The sequence below is a fragment of the Oryza sativa genome, chromosome 4 (genome assembly GCF_034140825.1).
Source record: "Oryza sativa Japonica Group chromosome 4, ASM3414082v1".
Lineage (NCBI taxonomy): Eukaryota > Viridiplantae > Streptophyta > Magnoliopsida > Poales > Poaceae > Oryza > Oryza sativa.
Genome location: NC_089038.1, coordinates 8069522 through 8089468, shown reverse-complemented (window position 1 = coordinate 8089468; position 19947 = coordinate 8069522). Strand labels below are relative to the sequence as shown.

At 42.2% G+C, this 19947-nt stretch overlaps 1 protein-coding gene and 1 long non-coding RNA gene across 4 annotated transcripts; both read left to right on the top strand.

Moving 5' to 3' along the window:
- Positions 1–730: 730 nt before the first annotated feature.
- Positions 731–11720, top strand: LOC4335194 (disease resistance protein RPM1-like). 2 transcript variants are annotated; one of them, XM_066310131.1, is made up of 2 exons: positions 731–901; positions 8624–11720. In XM_066310131.1, the coding sequence occupies exon 2, from the start codon at positions 8629–8631 to the stop codon at positions 10732–10734; it is 2106 nt and encodes a 701-aa protein (XP_066166228.1). In that variant the 5' UTR covers positions 731–901; positions 8624–8628; the 3' UTR covers positions 10735–11720. The 2 variants fall into 2 exon arrangements, with proteins under 2 accessions (XP_066166228.1, XP_066166229.1); XM_066310132.1 differs by having other exon boundaries at positions 784–901; positions 8540–11720.
- Positions 11721–15824: 4104 nt separating this feature from the next.
- LOC107280687 (uncharacterized) lies at positions 15825–19922 on the top strand. 2 transcript variants are annotated; one of them, XR_001545245.3, is made up of 6 exons: positions 15825–16827; positions 16894–16958; positions 17091–17231; positions 18076–18129; positions 18213–18322; positions 18616–18801. It is a non-coding gene; the product is annotated as an uncharacterized lncRNA (long non-coding RNA). The 2 variants fall into 2 exon arrangements; XR_001545244.3 differs by lacking the exon at positions 18616–18801 and adding an exon at positions 19850–19922 and having other exon boundaries at positions 15826–16827.
- The last annotated feature ends 25 nt before the right edge of the window (positions 19923–19947 follow it).

Here is a 19947-nt window from a genome sequence, read left to right as displayed (position 1 = left end):
AAAGGTAGATGTTAAGGTATAAAATATTTGAATGAAAAATGCCTTTCAAGCAGTCCCACAAAATCAGTTTAGAGAAAGTTATGGTGGGAGTGACAAACTCACTACCACCAGCATAAAAAGCATTACTTTTGTACTATTAAAGGTAGAGGTTAGAGGTACAAGATATTTGAATGAAAAAGGCCTTTCAATCAGGTCTCACTCTCACATTTCAGTTTAGGGGAGTTGGTGGTAGGAGTGCAGACAGGAGCCGATCTACAACGGGAGCTATGGGGTCTTGAGCCCCCACTACCGGCGTACGTTGTAACCACGGGAGTCCCCATGAAGTCACCACTAAAATTTTCTGTCATGCATCCATTAGAAGATGAGGCTATAGTTTTGTATAGTTTGTTCAGCCCCTCCTGTTAGTCCTTTCTGATCCGCCCCTAGTGACAGAACTCACCCCACTGGTTTTTTAAGCAATATATAGATGTAGATATTTATAGTAATGTAGAAAATGCCATCAATTCAATGAAGGCATGCATGTCATGCATCCTGGGAAGTGGGGACCTATTACACACTAAAACAAAAGTGGATGCTAGCTAGTAAGGATGAATCTGATAGAGAAGAATATGATGAAGAATAGAATGTTGATGACCCAAAGTGTACCAATAATGTTGATTATGCGTTTATTATTCTCAATGAAACTTGCCCACTAGATACAACACAGCCGTAGGCCTGAAGCCTTCAACGAATATTTCATAATAATTGAGAGGGGGCAAAACGAGAAAAGTAGATATATTTAGAAGGCTTGTTGCATCACGATCTGAAGTTCGGGTCCATATTTTCCTTGCTACCAACATCAACCGGCTGTTCTTCCATGCATGAGCTAGTTTGAGTTAGCTATCTTGATCTACAACTCAAGGTACCAATTTTACTACTGTTTTACAGCATCATATCTACGCTAGCTGAAAGAAATTTTACAAAACTGTATTGATTTCATTGTTGCTGAAGTTTCTGTCATTCTGTGGCAATTTTGTTCCCCCTTGATTATTCCCTTTCTTGAAATTTACTCATAGACCTGCAATTTTTCATTCATATTTAAAATTTCTTCCAAGGCGGAAAAGACTCCTGTCGGTTTCCATGTTTTTTTTTCTGGGTAGTGCTTATAACCTATACTCACCCCGGTCATTAATATATTTTGCTTTTAACACCCTATGTTATGTTATAGCGTATACTTGTCATGCAACACTTTCACATTATAGACATGAATGTATGTACCGTATGTAGCATTTTTATAAAGCTAGATTGAAATATCTTTGCTCTAAATAATAAAACAGAATAAAAAAGAATTAGGTGTGATATATCTAGCCAGTATTTGTCAATAAAATATAGGAAAAAGTCTTAATTATCCCCCTCAACCTCTGACATAGTTTGTTTTACCCCCTCATTTTCAATACCGGACGTTTCAAGTCTCAAACTTTTTAAAGCAGACAAATTACCCTCTAATATATTTCGAGACATTAATGGTCCTACATAATTAGAGGTGGATACTGAGCTGACTCGGCTCGGGTCGGCTTAGCTCGGTCTAGCTCGTTAGGATCGGCTCAGCTCGTTATCCTAACGTGCTAAAATCCTAGCTCGGCTCGGCTCGGTTGGTAGCTCGAGCTAGCTCGTTTAGCTTGCGAGTCAATAGACACCAGTGACTCAACAAAAATCTTTTGCTTCAAAGAAAATATCGAAGATTGTGGCTGCGAACAATATTTTTTGTAATTGCATAATAGATCAAACAACCGACAAATCACAAAGTCTTGCCACAAAATTTTTGTACACATCAATTTGGAATATTGCACCCATCAACAGAACCGAGCTTATAGATCTGAAAGCTTCGTTATATTGGAACCAAACAAAAAACCAAGCAGACATCCTATATTCTTCCTAGTGAATCCTAGGCCAACCAAAATTAAGCAGATCAACTTGCCGAACTGACGAACTGCCGACGGCGACGAGGACAACAAGCTTGAACTTTTGCTCTTGATTTGGATCTCCTGGCGCCAGCAGTGGAGTCGCAAGCTCCTGCAGCAGGGCCCTGCTTGTTCGTGCTGCTGCCGCTGCCGACGAGGACGGCGTGCTTGTGTATTTGCTCCGGGACTCTACACTTGCCCTCCTAGATGGCAGACGAGGACGCACGGCGCTAACGGCAAGCCTACGAGGGGGAAGAGCGGCGTCGGCTCACCAACAACCATTCTGAGATAAAAATATATCTTCATCCCTATTCCTCACCATTCAACCTGCTTTTCTCTCAGTGAGCTCACCAACAACCATTCTCAGCGGTGAGGTTGCTGGTCAAAGAATAGGAAGAGAAGGTGGACGACACACAGACAGTGGGTGGGAAGGGTTTGACTGGGACGAAGAGTCGAGCATCCCGAGCTTCTCCTGCAAGCAGGAGGCACAGATGCAGGCGCTGCCGTCGGCCATACCGAAAACCTCACCCACGCTAGGTGGGTACAACTGCTCGCGTACTTTAATCTGTCCTGGTCTCCCACCACCACAGCCATCACCATGCCTGTTGCCATCTCCTCTCGGGCTGGTCGTCTCAATCTTTGATCTACCACTAGCTGCATGTTCCAGAGAATTGTCTCGCCATCAGCTTCGCTGCAGGTCTACCATGAAACCCTTCTAGGAAGTAGGAACTCCACCGGCAGCAAGCCTCCAGTTTTTGCACGAGGGCCCTTTCCCCCTCCTCTCCATCAGCCCCATTGTCCCTCCTCTTCGCACCACCGGGCACCGGCATCACTAGGGGCACACCACTCCATGGGACCATATTAGCTTGACCAGATAGATCTAGGCTTGCCTGGCTCACCGTGATCAGACCTGACGGAGAAATGAGGGAAGTAAGTACGGAGGAAGGAGAGCGGCATCGAGCGGTGAAAAGGTCACAAGGAGGATTGCAGAGCGGAGGGGATGGGAGGGCTCAAGCTCTAGCCCGACTACCTGCCCTGCCCTTTTATTGCCCTCATGGCCAAAGGAAGAAGATGAGATGAGTCGACGCTGATAGGAGGGTCCCACTAGCCTGATAGGGGAGGGCAAATGAAGTGGAGGCTGACAAGCGGGGCCGATGCCATGTGTGCACTTACGACTAAAACCCCCTCGGATGGACTTAGGGGGGTAATTCGTCCGGTTTGGATAGATCACGATTAAAAGTATCTGGTATTGTAGTTTAGGGGTGTAAATTGGACAAACGCAATAGTTTAGAGGTAAATCGGAATTCATCCTAAAATATACTCCCTCTGTTTCATACTTGTTATTCCAAATATTTGTCATTGTTTATTTAATCTTTGAATATTAATATATTTTAAATGGTATGGTTAGATTATGATTAACGGAATCTTAATGTTTATTTATAGAATGCAACAGCTTATTTTTTTTCAAAAGAAACAGAAGTGATTTAGTTATAAATGATGTCAGGTGACAAGTACTCCCTCTATCCCACAAAAAGAGCATTCCTAACATGCCAAGGTAAAATTAATGGAGAGAAAAATGACCAAAATGTCCCTCATTATTTAAAAAAGTAATGATAGGTAGGTAAAGGGGATAAAAGTTCTTGTTTTATTTGTGAGGGTAGGTAGGATGGTAGAAGTTGGTTTTTATGGGACAAAATTCAAACTCTAGAAGTAGAGTTTTTTTTAAGGACGGAGGAAGTATCATTTGGGATTGGAGGGAGTATATACATCTCACTTATTCCAGTCTCCCTGATTAAACATGTATGCAAATAACTTGAGAAAATTATATGTACTTCCCAAGCACCATGGTACATCCTAGCCCCAAATAATAATTACATTAGTCTTCTCTACACGTTACGTGGGTCCATGTTCATATAGCACTCCACTTACACTTTCATCCTCAGTTCATATAAAAGGGTTAACCCGCATGTATTATGGTTGGAGTGAGGTGGGTATACAAGCAGCTCCAGACTAATCTAAACTCTTCATGTGGGACTATTCCCATTAAACAAACACTAGTGTCTAGTGGATTTAAATTGAAACAGAAACACACATGGAGCAAAACAGACTAAATAGAATGAGGTATATTACAAAGGTGCCAGAGATAACTACTAGGTTAGATAAGAAGAGAGAAGGGATAGATATAAAGGAGGGTTCTCAAGTCTCAACAAATATAACATTAAAAGTCACATGCATCCTGGTGAGCGAGGAATTGAACTTATTGAAAAGTAATATAAGTATAATCAAGACTAATAAATCAAATTAGCGCTCTGAGCTGCATTTATTATGAGACCAGGAGCTCTGCAAATATTGTCGAACAACTAAGTCTTAAATTTATGATGACAAAGTACTGAATTATTTGGTTATATTTATAGATAAAGAGAGGAAAATATGGTCATAACAAAATGCAAATAGCTTGGAACAACAATTAGTTGCAAATACAAATTACAGATATCATCTCCTTGATCTAGATCTTTGGTTAGTATCAAATTGAATGTACGGTGAATACGTCAACTATCGTTGATCCTGATCTAATTAATAAATAGCCCAATAAATCTAACCAAATGAACCCAAATGAAGACATCAGAAAAATGGCAAAATTTATTGTCCTGAGGATCTTAGTTCGTGGGCACGACAAAAGTTAATTTTTGGAGGAAAACACTATCAAAATTTGTCAATTTGCTGCTAGACACCACATCTAATAAAATATTTATTTAGGTTTATGGAAATAATTTGAAATGTTAGAAATGGCACTGGCCCAATTGGATCAGATTATTTCAGTTCCGCTCTACTTTCCCTTTCTCTCCATGGTGGTGCAGGCCGAGGAGCACAGCAGCATCAGCGTCATGCCCGATCTAGCCCTTGATGGGCCAAAAATCAAAGGGTAGACCGAGAGAGACAGTGAAGTAGTGAGGTGGTGACCACATTGGCTTCAAGGACATGGAGCGACGAGCGAAGCCCTGTCATGTGAAGCGAGCACGGCTGGCCAGCTGAGAAGAAAGAATATGAAAGAGCCCCAAGCACAGCAGCCCTTGTATGATTTTGAGATCAATCATGTGGACGTGGTCCTCACTGTCGAGCGCTTGGAAGAAATAGCATGGTTGGGCGTGAAGCATACTATAACTTGACAAGCGGCGAGAGTGCGTTGTATGCATGGAATGTGCTCCGGAGGTGCAGTGGCTGTGCATGACGGCAAGCAGTTGGAGCGCAATCGGCGAGTAGGCCCCTAGCATGAGTTTAGCCCACGTGCGCACAATTCATCCCCAAGTAGGCTGTGACATTCTCAGATGATGACCTAAACCGGGACACCTAGGCAATCTCCAGAAGCAGGTCCTGCACCTATGGTAGTTGGTCCATGGATATCGTCTCGGTACACCTGAGTAACAGTTAAGCAGCCACAGCACCCACATCCTCGTTACCCTACCTAGCCACCGCTACCAACCCAGCTTCCCCACGGTGACTGTGCCATGCAACTGCATCCTTTTCCACCCTCCTCGTCAGCCACCGGCCTTCATCGCTGTAACGTTGGCACCACGGGCACGCGACAAGACTCCACGGAATATCAAATCATTGCTCACAAGAAAATGGAAAGCAAGCATGAGGAAGAGGATAATATAACTAGTGTGGCCAGGACATTTCTAGCATTTGACGTTTCCTGCTCTCCTTTTTCAGTGAAAATTAAAAAAAAAATCCAAAGCTTTAGGATTCTAAACTTTGCAGCAGTATTGAGATGCACCTCATAATTGATTTCAAATTTCACCCTGCAATTTCAGAAACTTCCACTAGTTCAGTTCTTGGGGTCCCCGTAGTCATCCACTCATAAAAAAATATCAGTTATTTGGTGGAAATTAGTCAAAAACCATGTTCCGCATCGTCGTCTCCTCTCCTCGAGCTAAAATAGCGCCTACCGGCGGCGCTCACCTGGACACCCCATCACGCGTTGGTGCTGCTGCCGTCCCCCACGGTGAATCAGCTGTGCCCCCCTTCCTCTCGGCCCAGCCGTAGCAAGTGCCGAGCCCTCCTGGCTCGCGGCGATGTTTCTTATGCACACTCTCGGTGCAGTGGCGGGGTATTGGAGTTCGGGGTTAGCCGGATGAGCGTCCGCCGCACCTGGCGCCAATGGCTGCAGATACCTAACTCATTCGTCCTTTTCCTTCCTCTGGCACCAGCTTCATTCGGGGTATTGCTCTTGGATGCAGCGAAATTTTTTTCTTATTCAAAGTTTTGTTTTAATCTTCCGGTAGAGTGTTAATTAGCAAATATATGTCCCCACAAGCCCATGTTGATTTCTGCTTTCTCATCCTCATTTTTTAGCAATGACCAATAACAAAGCCAATATGTCCACTATAGATATCCTGCATACAAGATTGAATCGTTGCGATTACAACTTAACCAGATTACCCAACATATCATTAGCACATGCTGAAACCTTAGATCTTGTTTTTTTTATCCAAACCCAAAATCCAGTTCCTAAAATATGATCAATGTTTTTGGGTGGCTGTAAACCATAAACTATATGAATAGTCTGCCAAATAAAACTAGTAGCAAACTGTTACAGTCAATGAAAGAGTGTTGTGTAGCCTCATCAGCACCATGAAAACAACATATTTTACTACCTCGTCATCTCCTTTTCACTCAACTATCCTTGGTTGGAGTAACACCTTTTCACAAGTACCATAAAAAACAACTCTACTTTGCAAGTTTCATAAAGTATCACAAAGTTGTTCGATGTAATATGGAATTTTTGCAGTACATCAAAGCTCAACGCGTTGAATAGTTTAAACCGTCCATGTTGTTGAAGATTTATCGTAGCTACTTTGGGCAGTAGATCTTGCCAAGCTACCAATTCAGGACCAATAATTGCCCTTCGAAAAGCAATGAGGATTTACACTTGTGTGATGCATTCAACTATTCTTATTTACATAGATGGGTATTTAGTCATTTACAGCCTTATTGTTTGCTGGGGCATGACAAGACAATATATGGTTGTGTGAGGATGGGGCCCCATGTAAGGACGTAGCACCATGGGCTCTACTTAGCACGCCCAACTAATAAATAGTACACTACAAGAAAAATACTCTGTATAGACATTTTTCTAGTACTGTAGAGGCACTTATCAAATGCCTTTACAACAATGTAGAGGCATTTTAAAAAATGTCTAATAAGTGTCTTATGGTGAATTGTCTCTACAAACGAAGAGACATTTTATAAAATGTCTATAAGATGGTAGAGGCATTTTTTAGAGACACTAAATTGTACCGCAAACATATAAAACCAGTCCAAAAAAGAGAATAAAATAGTTTCCTTGCTTTTGATAAGTCTTGAACTCATGATCTTTTGGTTAAATCATTTTAATCTTCGATACACTAACCAACTCAACTCCATGTCATTACTTGTATACTTGTTCCTTTAATTACTTATATTTAGTCGTTTAGTACACATTATCATTCTAAAAAGTGTCTCTACATAGTTTAAAATGTCTCAACAAAATGCCTTTACATATTAGACGCATTTCATAGTGCCGAAAGAATGCCTCTACAAGATAAAATCTAACAAACTGATATAAAAATGTCTCTAGAGTAAAAGTTTTCTAGGCAATTTTTAAAGTGTCTCTACACTATAAAACTTCTGATTGTAGAAGCAATTTACAAAATGCCTCTACAAAAGTGCCTCTATACGAGGTTTTTGTTGTAGTGAGTATAACAATGTATGCCCTAACATCATGGAAACAAACGATACTATAACATTAACCAATCTGACCTAATTTCTTAGGCTAATTCCCTGGTGCTTAGTATGGCGGATGAGTATAACTAGTAGTGCTACAGTAGCTGATCTTAGACGTAAGACCCATAGGCCCATAGCAAGTACAACTTCTTTATACAATTCCTTATAAAAAATGCAACTCTAGTTGTTGAGACATCCAAGAAAATGAAAACCCATTTCTAATTTGCATCATTTATTCCATTGTTTCCACAGCCTGCTAGAAATGCAAAATAGATAGCCTGCACGTCATCTGGCAAATAAAATAACTTTGGAAGCATACTATCAGTATCTCTAATAACGTCCTTAGGAGTATCAAAAGTCCAATGTCCAATTGATTTATCGAACATGCAGGAAAATAATAAATTTCCAAACAGATTTAAAGCTTTATAACAAAAGAAAAGGTACTGGAGAAAGATTGATCTCCTATGTTACTTTGATTGGTGGGAAAATTGTTGTTTTGTAAACATAAAGCTGACACCTTCATTGCAGTTGGGTTCTATTGGATTTCAAATCCAAAATTATTATTTCATATTTGTAATCTAAATGTTGTATTAAAGATATTATCTGGCTTGTTAATTAGCTTTCATTCGCCGAAACTGCAAATTTGGTCTGTTTCTTGTCTGAAACACAACAAATTACCAAATTGATTTTTTTTAATTCGCATTAGATCGGATATTTTCCTTTAATATATATATATATATATATATATATATATATATATATATATATATATATATATATATATTTGATTTGCTATATGATGGTTTGATTTTCTACTTATTGAAATTAATAATTAGGTAACGCAAGAAGGCTGGATGGAGTTTTACTGAGTCCTGAATCTTGTTCCTGCACTGTGTAACATGAACTTTTTTTTTCCTCAGCACAAATGGCAGAAGCAATTATTCTTGCTCTATCAAAGATTAATAGTACTTTTGGATTGGATCCCACAAATATTGCCAAATCTGCAGTATCCAAGCTATATCAGAAAGGAAAGAGTTTGGCGGAGTTACCGGGGAAGGTTGAAGAAATAAGAATGGAACTAACAACAATGGAAAATGTCATAGAACAACTAGATACAGCACATCTCACTGACAAAGTTATCAAGGGTTGGATTGCGGAGGTACGAAAGCTGGCCTACCATGTTGAGGATGTAATGGACAAATACTCATATCATGCTCTTCAAATGGAGGAAGAAGGGTTCCTGAAAAAGTACGTTGTCAAAGGATCACATTATGCCATTGTTTTCGATGGAATTGTTGCTGAGATAGTCCAGATTGAGCAGGAAATCCAAAGAGTTATAAAGCTGAAAGATAAATGGCTGCAACCATCCCAGCTTATCCGTAATAAACATTCTGATTTTGAAAGAAAGCGGTCACAAGGCTGCTTGCCAGAGCTCGTAAAGGATGAAGATCTTGTGGGGATCGAAGGCAACAGGATGTTATTGACTGGATGGTTGTACTCAAATGAACTAGATAGCACAGTGATAATAGTATCTGGCATGGGTGGATTAGGAAAAACTACCATTGTTGCCAATGTGTATGAGCGTGGGAAGATCAGGTTCCATGCTCATGCTTGGATTGTCGTGTCACAGACCTATGACGTAGAAGAATTGCTGAGGAAGGTACTCAGGAAGATTGGATATGCAGATCAAGCACACTTGGATGGTATGGATGTTCATGACTTAAAAGAGAAGTTCAAAGAAAACATAAGTGATAGAAGGTGTTTGATAGTGTTGGATGATGTCTGGGATAGAGAAGCATACAACCAAATACATGATGCCTTCCAAAATCTCCAGGCAAGCCGCATCATCATCACTACACGGAGTAAGCATGTGGCAGCACTAGCTCTACCAACACGTCACCTTAAACTCCAACCTTTGGACAAGGTCGATGCATTCAGTCTCTTCTGCAGAAGGGCTTTTTATAGCAGGAAGGACTACGATTGCCCCTCAGAACTTCTAGAGTTGGCTAATTCAATCGTCGATAGGTGTCAAGGCCTACCTCTAGCTATCGTATCTATTGGGAGCCTGTTGTCCTCAAAGCAGCCGATACAGCATGCTTGGAAGCAAACATACAATCAGCTACAGAGCGAGCTAGCAAAGAGTGATCATGTACAAGCAATTCTGAACCTAAGCTACTATGACTTACCAGGAGACCTCAGTAACTGCTTTTTGTATTGCAGCATGTTCCCTGAGGATTGCCCCATGCCACGAGACAACCTTGTACGACTTTGGGTTGCTGAAGGATTTGCTGCAAGAAAAGAAAACAACACGCCAGAAGACGTGGCTGAAGGAAATCTCAATGAACTGATCAACCGGAATATGCTGGAAGTGGTAGAGACAGATGAACTTGGTAGGGTTAGTACCTGTAAGATGCATGACATTATGCGTGATCTAGCTCTTTTTGTGGCTAAAGATGAGAGATTTGGTTCAGCAAATGATTCTGGCACAATGATGCTGATGGATAATGAAGTCCGCCGCTTGTCAATGTGTCGTTGGGAGGACAAAGGTGTCTATAAAGCTAAATTTCCTCGCCTTCGAACATTAATATCAGTTCAAACAATTTCATCCTCCTCTAACATGTTGTCCTCAATTTTCTCTGAATCCACCTACCTCACTGTCCTTGAGCTGCAAGATTCTGAAATCACTGAAGTGCCAACAAGTATAGGGAATCTGTTTAACCTAAGATATATCGGCTTAAGGCGCACCAAAGTCAAGTCATTTCCAGAGACAATTGAGAAACTCTATAATCTCCACACTCTAGACATCAAGCAGACAAAAATAGAGAAGCTACCACGAGGGATTGTCAAGGTCAGGAAGCTACGACACCTTTTAGCTGACAAATGTGCTGATGAGAAGCATTCAGATTTCCGGTACTTCACTGGAGTTCAACCTCCGAAAGAGCTATCCAACTTAGAAGAGTTGCAGACACTCGAAACTGTGGAAGCCAGCAAAGATTTGGCCGAGCAGCTGAAGAAACTTACGCAACTGTGAAGCGTGTGGATTGACAACATAACTGATGTTGATTGTGCAGTTCTTTTTTCTACACTATCAAATATGCCACTTCTTTCAACCCTGCTTCTTTCCGCAAGTAGTAAAACTGAGACGCTTTGTTTCAAAACCCTCGAGCCTATTTCAGGGAGGCTCCACAAGCTAATTGTCAGAGGGCACTGGGCCAATGGGACACTGCAATGCCCAATATTTCAGGACTGTGGGAGAAATCTCAAGTACTTAGCTCTAAGCTGGTGTCATCTTGGGGAAGATCCCCTGTCACTGTTAGCATCACATGTGCCATACCTCACCTTTCTAAGACTAAACAGGGTGTATACTACAAAGACATTAGTTCTTTCTGCAGGGTGTTTTCCAGAGCTAAAGACACTCGTTTTGAAACACATGCCGGATGTCAACAAGGTGGAGATCGAAGACCGTGCCCTTCCACGGATTGAAGGTTTGCACATTGTGTCTTTGTACAATGTGAAAAAGGTACCTGAAGGCATCGAGTTTCTTCGCTCCTTGAAGAAGCTATGGCTGCTGCATCTACATAAGGACTTCAACACTTACTGGGAGAGCAATGGAATGCACGAGAAAATGGCGCATGTACAGGAGCTCTACCGCATCTAGGAGTGACATATTTTACTCTTCCTTCTGCATAACACGTACTCGTGCCAAGATGCCTCTGCACAGTACTAAATAACGCATCTTGTCCTGCCCAATTAATCCTTAGCTAATGTGCTATCAATAGATTTGTGGAGTATTTGGTAATGTGCTATGCTATTTTTTTATTTTTTAAATAATCCTGAAACATTGGCTTTCTCCTCTGAGAAAGTCCCTCTTGGGAGTATATTGGAAGATATATAATATTTTCATGTAATATGCTGGATCTACCAATTGAATTGTATAAGGCTGTAAACTACATGCTATAATCCATACATGCATGTACCTTTCAATATAAGAATCAGTACTGACATACCATCTCATCATATTGTTTAGCTTTCTAGAGGGTTTATTACTATCTTTTTGTTTCTCAAAATGGATAAACCATGTATATGTTTGAAGCAATGTCGACATGATCAACTCTCTTCCTGTCACATACTCCGATACATCCCTAAAATTCTAAATCATGTCGACTAACGATGTTGTTTATGAAATACTGTCAATTCAAAACCTTTTTAGCATATCAGAGACAACTAATCGATAATATATTCCATGGGAACAGTTCTCTCTATTGTAGGAAGACATTGAATTTTTCTAAAGGGTTGTCGGAGAAATCTCAAATATTTAGCTCTAGGCCGGTGTCGGCTTGGGAAGATCTACTATTGCTGCTAGCATAACATGTGCCATACCTCACTTTTCTAAAACTAAACAAGGCGAATACTGCAAAGACATTGATTCTTTCTGCAGGGTGTTTTCCAGTGCTGAAGACACTCGTGCTGATGCATATGTCGGATGTCAACAAGGTGGAGGTCGAAGCTGAAGCCCTTCCACACATTGAAGGTTTGCACATTGTGAAAAAAGTATCGGAAGGCATCGAGTTTCTTCGCTCCTTAAAGAAGCTATGGTTGCTGAATCTACATAAGGACTTCAACACTTACTCGAAGAGAAATGGAATGCACGAGAAGATGGTGTGTGGACAAGAGGTTTGCCGCATCTAGGAGCAACAATTTTACCTTCCTTTTGCAATAATATCTATCTACCTACCTATAACTAGTAATAAGCCCGTGCTAACGCTACAGCGCCATTATATTTATAAAGTAATAAAATTCCATCATAGGCTCTTAGCAAAAGTAATTTTTGCATAATCAATCCAAATGATTTATAATTCAATTCATGTCGCATATAAAATATACTCAAGCCAATCTATAACCATTCCATCAAACATGAAAGTTACACATTAAACACAAATGTGTGATCCTCCTCATTGAACCGTCATTGGTATCGAAAACCATTCCCATGCACCTTTAAATATCGCAAAATATTGTCATACATTTGCATAACCACATAAACACATTATACGTTAAATATATAGCACTAAGGATGGGAAACAACTACTACTTGCATTTCCTCCAAACAAACATTGCGGATGTAGACCAGTTAGACTCCGTGATCCCGTTCCGTTGGGATTATGTCACTGTCACGATGGAATAATGGTTATCTACCCTATAGTTGAACAAATGGTTTTACTCATTCATCATTCATCATGTCACACATCCAACGGTCCAAATCCCTTGAATCTGACGGTTCCGATCGGCCCATGTCTCCCCCTCACCCTCCCCTCCCCTCCCTGCACGGCCGCATCCATCCCCTCACGCGCAGACGCCGCCGCCTCCGCCCTCCTCTCTCTCTCTCTCTCTCTCTCTCGCTCTTCCCGCATCTCTGTCGCACTCACCCGACGCCGCCGCCTCTGCCCCGCCCGACGCCATGATGGACCCCTCCTCCTCCGCCGCCGCCGTGCTGGCCGCCATCTCCTCCGCGGGCGCGACGGTGGCTGGCCTTCGCTGGCTTGGCGACCGCGTACGTGCTGCGTGCCTGGTTCGCGGGAGGGTGCTACATCGTGACCTACGCCCTCGGCATCTACATCCTCAACCTCCTCATCGCCTTCCTCTCGCCCCAGGACGACCCCGAGGTCGCCGAGGAGCTCGGCGAGGGGGGGCCCGTGCTCCCCATCAGCACATCTGACGAGTTCCGCCCTTTCGTCCGTCGCCTCCCGGAGTTCAAATTCTGGTTCGATCCGATCCGACGCAATCCTCTTCCTTCCTTCTTGCAATCCAGCTCGAATTGTGGGATCCCTCTTTTTTTGTGAGCCTATTGGTCCTGCACTAATAAGAATTTAAATGCACTCATGAGAGAGAACGGGATTATGTGTTTTCCATCTTCTCTGTTCTGAAACAGATTGGAGACAGGTGTGTATGGTGGGTTCAGGGAGCTTGGTGCCTGTGGAAAGGTTGACGGCGAAGGCAAGTTTGTAATATTACCTTTCTTCTGCCGGTTTCCAAAGCTCTATGGCAAGCTCGCTTCTTCTGCTGTCCGGTTTCAGAATCTTCTCACTCCCACAATAGAACATTTCATACTGACTGTGATGTTCGATCTGAACATATTAAGTGGAACATTTAAAGTTAGGTTGATCTGAACATATTGCCATGTTCTTTTTGGTGACCGATTTAAGTAGATTTCAGATTGGACAAGTTGCCTGTGATTGTGGGAGCATCTTTTTCTTTCTAGGGTATTTGAGACAATTCAACATTTATGTGTGATTATACATTTGTTAAGATCTCCAAAAACAGATTTTTGATCTTTCAGTGATTTTTTCACATTTGCCACATGTATAGCAGTATATGACGATTTGAATTTCAAATCATCAAGTGTACTTTATTGATGTGACAACAGGGGAAGTATGGGATCAGAGAATTAAGCATATATATATTTACTGTACTTCCACTGTTATATTGTACTCCATGGTTTTTGTTGTTCTGATGATTGAATTTCAACATTGGTTCTTATCTTTTTTACAGAAGCTAGGAGGGGAACAACCGTGTTGACATCGATGGAAGGGAGCCAATCATTTGTGGATGCCATACAACTGCATGAGCTTGTTGGTACTGAATTTAGACTCGAAGTGGGTTCTTGATTTGGTCAGGTAGAATCACATTTGGTAGAGGTCCACGGTGTGTGCGTGTTGGTGTGGTTCATCGAGGCCAGGGATATGGACGAGGGACCGATGATGAACGTGGTGTTCGACACGGGCGATGGTGATCTGGTGGTGCTGGCGTTCAACGCTGTGGGTGACTAGGTAAATGGCTAAGTGGCTGCAGCACCGGTGCCCAGGATGGTGGATGCCGGTGTGTTTAATATGACCAGCGAGCAAGGAAGTGTGCTGGGATGCAGCAGTCAGATCCTTTTCTGCCCATTGTCAAATGGGATGGCAAGCCAGTTGGTGATGGTAAGTGCTATCTATATTCTTCATAACCGAAAGTAAGTAGAATTTTGCATGAAAAATTCATCAGCCATTGAAGCATCTGAATTGATTCAAGTATATTCTAATTTTACAAAGCATGAAGTAGTACTGCTAAAGGTTTGCTGCCATTTTATAACAATTTATTTTTTAAAAGATAATCATAGTAGCAAATACTTGATGAAATACTAACTCTCTTAATATCTGGTTTATTATAGGATTGCATGCACTTGAAAGAATTCAGGATAGTTGGTATATCCTTATACTCTATACATTTGCGGTTCAAATTTACAGCATGTTCTATAAACTAATTCATAAATGACAAATTTCAATTTATTATGCAGAATGACAAAAAATGCTTTTGCACTATCTAACATGCTTTGCGAAGGCACGTGGATTGGTTCAGATAGGGTTCTTGTTACTTATGATTATACTTGAGCTAGACAATGACTCCTCAAACTTTGGAAGGTCATTTCTGTATGATTATATCCTTCCATTTAGGTGAAATTTGTCTCGGTGATTAATATAATTTATAAAATAATCAAAACACTTCTCCTTGTAAAATGAAGTTTGGTTTGTATTATTTGTAGGCAATATGTTTTGTTTGTATTCCTAAGATACAAAAGTTGTGATTTTATATTTTGGAGGCTATATAATTAGCAACAATATAAAAACTCTCTCCGTAGTTCTTTTTTCCTAAATATTAAATTTATCATATTAGATACTTGATACCAAACCATGTGTCATGATTTCTATTACTAAACATACACGTAGCGTTAGCACGGGCATATTATATCTAATTTATAGTTAATTTATTATATATCTTAGTTTTACTCATTATATCTTAGTTTTACTCATTACTCATTAATTTGACAACTATAGGATATGATGGATTTGGATCGTTGGATGTGTGACATGATGAATGATGAATGATGAATGAGTAAAACCATTTAAAGCATAATGAATGAGTAAAACCATTTAAAGCTACCCTATAGTTGAACAAATGGTTTTACTCATTCATCATTCATCATATCACACATCTAACGGTGCAAAAATCATCTGATGAGTTAAGATCGGACGTCCCAGATGCGCGCGTGTCGCTCCTCATCCTCTCCCGCACACCCCCCTCTCTCTCTCTCTCTGCCGCAATCGACGCAATCGCCGCGCCTCCTCCGCATCGGCGCGATCGCGCATCCTCTCCCGCATCTCCCTCTCTTCCGCATTCGCCGCACCTCCTCCGCATCCCTCCCCTCCGCGTCACGATCGAGCGCCGCCTCCCCTCCCACCGCGCCCTCCACCCGAATCCCTCGCCTCCACGTCGCCGGTCTGTGCCTGCGGGAGGAAAATAATCCGCCTGCGAGGAGGAACGCCTCGCCGGTAGCTGGCGATGGGGTAAACGCCCGTTAAGGGCGAGCCTGTCCTCCGTCGTCTTCCCGTCGCGCGCGGAATCCAACGAACCAGATCCCTCTCCTCCCTCCCGCACCCACCCATGCGCTCCTCTCCCCGCAACTCCCGTCCCCACGGTCGCCCTAAATCTCGCGATTATCCCGGAAAAAAAAACTCGCCATTCTCGTTCCTCCCGTCGCCAGGTCGCCACCGCCGCCGAAGCCACGCCGCCCATTCTGGCTCCTCCCGTCGTCAGATCACCGCCAGGCCGCACCTCCACTCTTCCTCGCTTCGCCCCTCGTCTCCTCCGCCGCACCCTCCCCTCCCCTCCGGCTCCCTCCCCCTCGCCTCCTCCGTCACCGCCCTCCCCTCCTCCTCCCCCTCCGGCTCCCCTCCCCTTCCGGCCTCCTCCCCTCGCGCTCGTCGCCGGCGAGGCGGCCCCATTCCCTTCTCCCTTCGCGGGCGAGGTGTTCGACGGACTCCTCTCCTCCCATCTGTGCGGCCTCCTCGCGTCACGCGGGGCTTTTAACTATTTGCCACTCTTACGGATGTTGCTTAACGATTTGCCACTAGGCCCACATGTCATAGACACATGAGGGCCCACATGTCATTGACAGGGTGAGGCAAATCGTTAATTGCCATGTCACAAGAGTGGCAAATAGTTAAATTTCCCGCGTCATGCACGCCCACGCACGGCCAGCGACGAGCCCCTCCCGCCTCTGCCCTCCGTCTCAGTTCGAGTCGAATCGAAGGTACTCCTATTTTCCTCGTAGCAATCCCTCCTCTGCCGCATCTCTTGACTCGTGGGATTCGCTCAGGGCGAGGCTGATCGATTGATGCATGGGCGAGGCGAATTGGTGGAGGTGTGCTTCCAGGGACGAAGGTGCGTGCACCCTTATGATCAAGGGATTTCTTCTTTTTTTTTTCTGATTTGGTTTTTGTTCGTTCATGGTTTGTGCTGCTAGCGGCGGAGGTGCGGATTCATTTTTCTCTGATTTGGTTTCTTTTCATTCAGGGTGCGTGCCGCTAGCGACAGACGTCTAGACGCCCTGTCGATCGATCTGGAGGTGGGGTTCCCTGGTAGGCGAGGAGGGCTTCGTCTCGTAAGCGCGGGATGTTCATGAGGAGCAGCAGCTCATCAGATTGATGATTAGTGGTATGTTTCTACTTCGTATGTATGGTTGGGTTCGAGATTGTTGTGAGATGGTACAAGTTTCTGCTTCCTTGGAGTAAGTTTTTGCTTCTGATTGTGGTGAGATCACCGGGATGCTTCAGTTCCTATATTCCTTGGAGACGCTTTTTTTTAAAAAAAAAATCCCTAACCCATAGATGCCGGTTGGGGGTAATAACCGGCATCTATAATCTCTGTAGGTGCCGATTCTAAAACCGGCATAGGTGCCCACCAATTGGTGCCGGCGGGGAAACCGTCATCTATAGCCGGTTCCTAACCGGCACCTATACTGATTTCCGTAGTAGTGGTTCCTCGTCATGGAGTGCGAGGCGGCCCTCGAGCGGGCGACCGTCTGCTGTGGGTTGTGCCATGGCAGTGTCACTTCTGAACTTTATTCATTTATTTACCCCATATTTGCTATTTAAAGAAAATATAATGATATCTCTCTTTTGTGTCACAATGTAAGATCCCAGCAGTCAAGATAAGATGGTTTAGACAATTGTTAAGATCAGGAGTTAGGACATGACGTTGTTGAAATGCAGGGCCCCACTAGGAAGTGAGAACCAGGGAGCCACTATGATCCTTGTATTGCATCAGTGGCTACTATTTCAGCGAAAAAGAAAGCATTTTAAGACAGAAAATGCAGATGCAACACTTTGGTATCTAGATTAGAGTAAAATCTACATGCATGCATGCACCTTTTGTAGTTATTTGCGAGTTAATAAGTTGATGTAAAACCTAAAGTGTTGTCCTTGGTCTTGACTTTCGCTTTATGTATGCATTGATTTGTGGATTCCTGTTTTCCTCATGAGGTAAATGTTAAAAATAGGTCAGCGTCACTGGGATTTAGGCTTTGAAGAAAGATCTCCTAAGGCATATCAAGGTGACTATATAAACTGCATCTGTTGATCCGCGATTTGTAACTGCATTTGCCGTCAAGACTCTGAAACTGCATCTGTTGCCAAGATACTCTGTGCCTTGCCCTGGCACGGGATAATCCTTCACGTGGCACAGACTACACCACCGGCAACCTCGTCCATGGCGCACTCACCTCCCTAAGACTATTTACTAAACAGGTAAAACACTACCTACTCTATCTCCTGCTCTCTATTCCTCCTATTGATGTCAACAGCATGTGAGCACTACCATGCCAAGGTTTCCATTTTGCACGCAAGATAGCATGTGAATTGTGCTTGCGTCGGGGTCAGATTTTACCTACGATTTGAGTAGATGAATGTAAGTTCATCTTTAAGAAACATTAAACTGTACCTACAAAATCCTACAATTCCTGACTTTGTGTTTATGCAACTTGGACTGAAAGAACACTTTTTTTAACTGAAATGTGACATGTATATTTTGATTTATGCAGCACCGTCAACCTCTTCTCAAGGTGATAGACGTTTCCTTGAGTTATGATGTTTCTAGATAATGTAGTTGTGCCATATGAAGCCGTGCACTGCGACCGTTTTGTTGGTTGATAGAAAAGTAAAATGATTGGATTTGGGGTGAAATGGATCTGGATGATTGAATAAAGTGTTTCCGTGTGATGCCAATTGTCAAATTCACTTCTATTTTCCAGTGCAAATTTTAGATTTTACCATTAGTCCTCTTCTTTTCATGCCGTATCAGAGAAAGCATGTGCTGTCCCGGGGAAAGATGAAATGGAAATATTGTGGTCTACTGTTCAGTTAGGATAAAAATATGGTGGTCTACTGTTTAGTTTGAAAAAAAATGTTCTTCTGATAATTTATTATTGAAACCTAATGATATTATGTATTGTACAAAAGCTGATTCTGAGATCTACTGTTTGAATTATTATTGGTCATTCTGAATATTGGAGTAGATCTTCTGAATTCCAAGAGGGATCTTTGTTCCTTTGATTTTCTTTGTACTTGTACTTTGCAAGAGCTAACCTATGATCTATTATTGGGTTCGTACTGAATTTATATTTTTGTTTGTATCTTCAAAAATGTTCAGAAGTGTTGCTGTACAGATTCTTCCTTTGTATCTATTGTGGGGTTCATACTGAATTTACATTTCCTGTTGCACACGCATGGCCATTTTCAATTGTTCAAATCCTATTAAGAGCCCTGCCAGAAAATAAAAACACTATCAGAAAGGTACAACCATGCATTTTTGGAACTAAGAGTTCGCATGATTTGGTTTTTCTCTTTCCAGGTGCTTTCTCACTTCCAATCTTTCATGGAATGGCAGCCAAATTGTAGATTAGTATTATTGAGAAATGTCATAGGAAATAGACCATTTCACCAATCATATCATTTTATTCTTGGTTTCAATAGTAGGGCTGGCCCAATCATATCATTTTATTGTTGATTTCATGTTAACAAGCTAACCCAATTAACCACTGATCAATATTTTTTTTGGAAGATAAACTTCATTTAGTAATGCCATGAATTGGAGAAGGATGAGAAAACAAATTACTAGACAAGATTCAGTGGTGTATTTTGGGATGAAATGTTTTAGGCACATATAGTTTTTTATTTGCATTGCCCTTCTCTACCCTCTAAGTAAATAACTGAAAATAGATGTCTTAGCTTCTTTTCAATTCTCAGAAATTTCGCTAATTTGAACAAGTTTAGCAGATTGCCATGCGTAACCCCGCCGATCAGAGCTCTCCTGTGCCCATATCCTGTTGTTTCCAGTAGACATCCTTGGTTCATACCTCAATTGAAGGTAAAAG

Coding starts and splice junctions, on each gene's coding strand:
- LOC4335194 (XM_066310131.1), top strand. CDS start 8,629: ATGGCAGAAGCAATTATTCTTGCTCTATCAAAGATTAATAGTACTTTT.